This window comes from Odontesthes bonariensis, chromosome 21 (genome assembly GCF_027942865.1).
Source record: "Odontesthes bonariensis isolate fOdoBon6 chromosome 21, fOdoBon6.hap1, whole genome shotgun sequence".
NCBI classification, from domain to species: Eukaryota; Metazoa; Chordata; class Actinopteri; order Atheriniformes; family Atherinopsidae; genus Odontesthes; species Odontesthes bonariensis.
The window spans coordinates 13,622,429-13,625,823 of record NC_134526.1 but is presented as its reverse complement, the minus strand read 5'-3'; the positions used below and the strand labels follow the sequence as shown (position 1 = coordinate 13,625,823).

The 3,395-nt window shown below is 35.9% G+C and overlaps 1 protein-coding gene across 2 annotated transcripts; it reads right to left on the bottom strand.

The window, feature by feature from the left end:
• Window positions 1-841: 841 nt before the first annotated feature.
• On the bottom strand, window positions 842-3,252 carry fn3krp (fructosamine 3 kinase related protein). 2 transcript variants are annotated; one of them, XM_075453769.1, is made up of 6 exons: window positions 2,960-3,252; window positions 2,529-2,680; window positions 2,324-2,415; window positions 2,105-2,187; window positions 1,872-1,994; window positions 842-1,776 (listed from the first exon to the last, which is right to left on the bottom strand). In XM_075453769.1, exons 1-6 carry the CDS (start codon window positions 3,098-3,100, stop codon window positions 1,438-1,440), a joined length of 930 nt encoding a protein of 309 aa, XP_075309884.1. In that variant the 5' UTR covers window positions 3,101-3,252; the 3' UTR covers window positions 842-1,437. The 2 variants fall into 2 exon arrangements, with proteins under 2 accessions (XP_075309884.1, XP_075309885.1); XM_075453770.1 differs by lacking the exon at window positions 2,529-2,680 and having other exon boundaries at window positions 2,328-2,415.
• Window positions 3,253-3,395: the final 143 nt, after the last annotated feature.

Here is a 3,395-nt window from a genome sequence, read left to right as displayed (position 1 = left end):
GCCCCAGTACGGCAAGCGAAATGGTTCATGTTCGCTTTGATTTTGAAAGAAAGAAAAATAATTGAATATTAAATAAATAAACAACATTTTGCATCTCCAGCTTTTACAAATATATAATAATCTAATGATTTCAAATTTAAAAAAAAATTGTAAAGTTAACAGTTAAAGTTTTTTTTTTTTCTATTGTGATATTACCCAACCAAAATTAATCAATATTCAATTAATTACTTGTTGCTATGCTCACTAGCAACATTAAATACGAGCTCTTCTGTCTTGAGGTGTATCTGCATGTAGTATACAACCGTGTAGGCTATTCAATAGAAGTGTATTAAAGATTTTGATTGTGGACCGGAAAAATACTGATCTAATACAATCGTATCTCTTAAAGATCAGAGAAGGAGAACAAAAGATAAGAATATGAAAACATGAAAGATTTTAAATGCATTGTTACATCGAAATATAAGAGATCAAATACCTGACAATATATTATATATATATATATATATATATGCATCAGTAGTTAATGTATGAAAAAATTGTAATCGGACTAGGGATGCAAGTATGTTATTAAGTTACATCTAAATACTTGGTGACCCGCACTTGAGCAACATGGTAGAAGCCATTTTTGCACGAGAGTGAGAGTTTTATAAAATGATGGAGGTATCACTATCTGATTTAATAGTTTTCCTGCTAGATAAAAAAGAATAAATACAATTAATCTGCTTTTAACAAACAATTTGAATCATCACAAGATTTTTTGATGTCTTAGCAGTGGACAGTCTGATAACCTAAGCTATAGCCTATACAGACACCTGTTTATATAAATCAAGCCACAAACAGCAAGGATTTACAGGATTTATTGTAATTAAACAACATTTTTAAATATATCTTGTGTGCCATGTATGACATGAACATTTAAGCTATTACTATGTATATACTAAGAAATGCATTCATGATGGTAATCAGCCACTCTTTGAATACAAGTATAATTAACTCTGGTTAGGTGCATTCAGTAATGGAAAGAAACAAACAAATAAAAATGGAATTTAAAGAAATAAATAAGAACCCAAAAATGCTTTTATATGCAACAATGCATGATTAAGTTTGTTAGGCTGTAACTTCAGCGACCTACACTTTATTCAATGTAACTGCAGAAAATACCAATTGTGGTTATCTTTACTCAAACATATAGAGAAGAAATTTCAGTTTGTTAAATTTTAGAAACAGGCTGAAGTAAGAGGAGCTGGCAGAGCATAGTTGTTTTGGCTATATTAGTATGAATATTTTACACAATGTAGCAGATATTAAAATTACACAGTGTTATGTTTACTCTCTGCAACAATTAGTCACGCAGTTTTGGTCAAATTAGTAACATAAATTTAAGACTTTGCTTGTTTTTAAGACCATAAAGCTTTCTGTAAGTGGCTGTGAGGGCCTTTATTTCAGTAGGTTCTTCATAATTCTAACTGAAGAGCCTCTGTAGCCACCACCAAAGTGATTCCAGTGATTCAGGTAATGGAAAAGTTGGTAAAGCTGGTTTCTCTTTGAAAATTCTGGTGCTTGAGGAATCTTTTCATGGTAAGCAGAGTAGAAAGAGCTGTTGAAGCCACCAAACATCGCAGCGATACCCAGCTCAAACTCTGAATGGCCGTAGAAGGAGGCTGGGTCAAAGACGACAGGGCCGTCTGCGCACTCTGCCACATTGCCTCCCCATAAATCGCCATGAAGGAGAGCAGGGAAAACCTCCACATCTGTGAAAAACTGAGGGATCTTCAGCTGTAAACGGTAGAGACAATAAGTACAATGCACTGTCAGATTACTGACAAAATTGGATGTTTAGTATTTCCAATGAGGTCAAAGAAAAGATGCACCTGTAGATTGGCCCATAGTTCTCTTGCCTCCCTATCTCCATACGATTTCTCCACCATGTTAAGCTGGTGCTCCAGCTTCTGCTGGGAGTAAAATGACACCCAATCGCTCTGCCACTCGTTTACCTGGGAATGTAAGGAAAAAATAGATATTCTGACTCTTAACATCAAGATATGTGGAGCACACACAAACAATATGTATTACAGAAGTACAGTCCAGTATTACTTTGTTTTACCTGTGGTAGATATCCACAGCATGTAGGTACATCAAAGCCAAATTTCTGAACAACAGCCACCTCTGACTGACCAGCTCCCTTTCCTAAATAAAGTCATATACATTCAATTTTAAATCTGTTGGTTACTCAAACTTAATAGTCATATTTGGTGAGGAAAATATATTTTTTGGTCCATTTGTCCACATTTGCACATAATTCAGCAAATCTAAAGTGAATTACCCACTGTCTGCTGCTCTTTGTTCACTTTTTCCATCCGTCTCTTGTTGTGAAGATGCATATCTGCCAACTGCTCTCCTAGCTGCTTCGAGTACCTGCCAAACGGATTTGAAAATCGTCACTCATCATAAAGAAGAAAAATGCAAGAACTCTATTCAGGTCTGAACTGAAACAGAGAAACATCAAAAGTGTACAAGAAGGTTCTTACTTGGTAAGACCTTTCATGTCAAGATGCTCCATCACAAATACGCATCCTGTTGTCTCAAGCTTAATCACTTTTATGGGCTTTGGGACTTTAACTGTCTCGGTCTTTAAAATGGCTTCCAAACTTCCCATCTCTCCATCAAACATCAATTTTGCCTGTATAATACACAAACAATAACTAGGCTAATGATCAGTGTCGTGACACTCATGTATAAATATCTAGTTCACGTTCACAAAATGCTAAAACAAACAGCTTCAATTGTTATCATTGAAAAATGTCAGCACACCAATGACAATAGCATTCAGAATGTGTAGCAGCTGGAACAAATACTATTCAGTGATGTGTGAAATTAGAACTGATGGAAAGCCCGAGATGCAGCAACTAAATGCAATGATAACCAGTTAAATAAAATTACAATGCAATGAAATAAATACCTCACTCTTGTGATTAATCTTTACAAACACTCTTCCAAAGTCAGTATCATAACTCTGGCCCTCGCTGATGCATCCACCTCCTGAGTGACCGGTTGATTTTAGCATGGATGTCCCCAACTCTTTCTTTAACTTAGCCTCCATGATTATCTCTCCGAGTTTATACAAATAAAACCATGGGACTAATACAAAAAGCGCACTGTAAACGCTGATATCGAAGTTCAGGTGGGCGTCTCCGACAGTGTCCGTCGTGTGAGAGAGCGAGGACTCCAGCTAATGGTTGACTATCGTTTTAGTTTCCGTGTTATTGATTCAGATTAAATGATGACCAATCAAAAACAAGACTGCGATGATTGATATCTCCATTGCCCTATCCCTGTGAAGTTTTATAGTCACGTGAGTGTCGCTATGGTGCCAAGAAAAGGGCTAAATTGTTTAC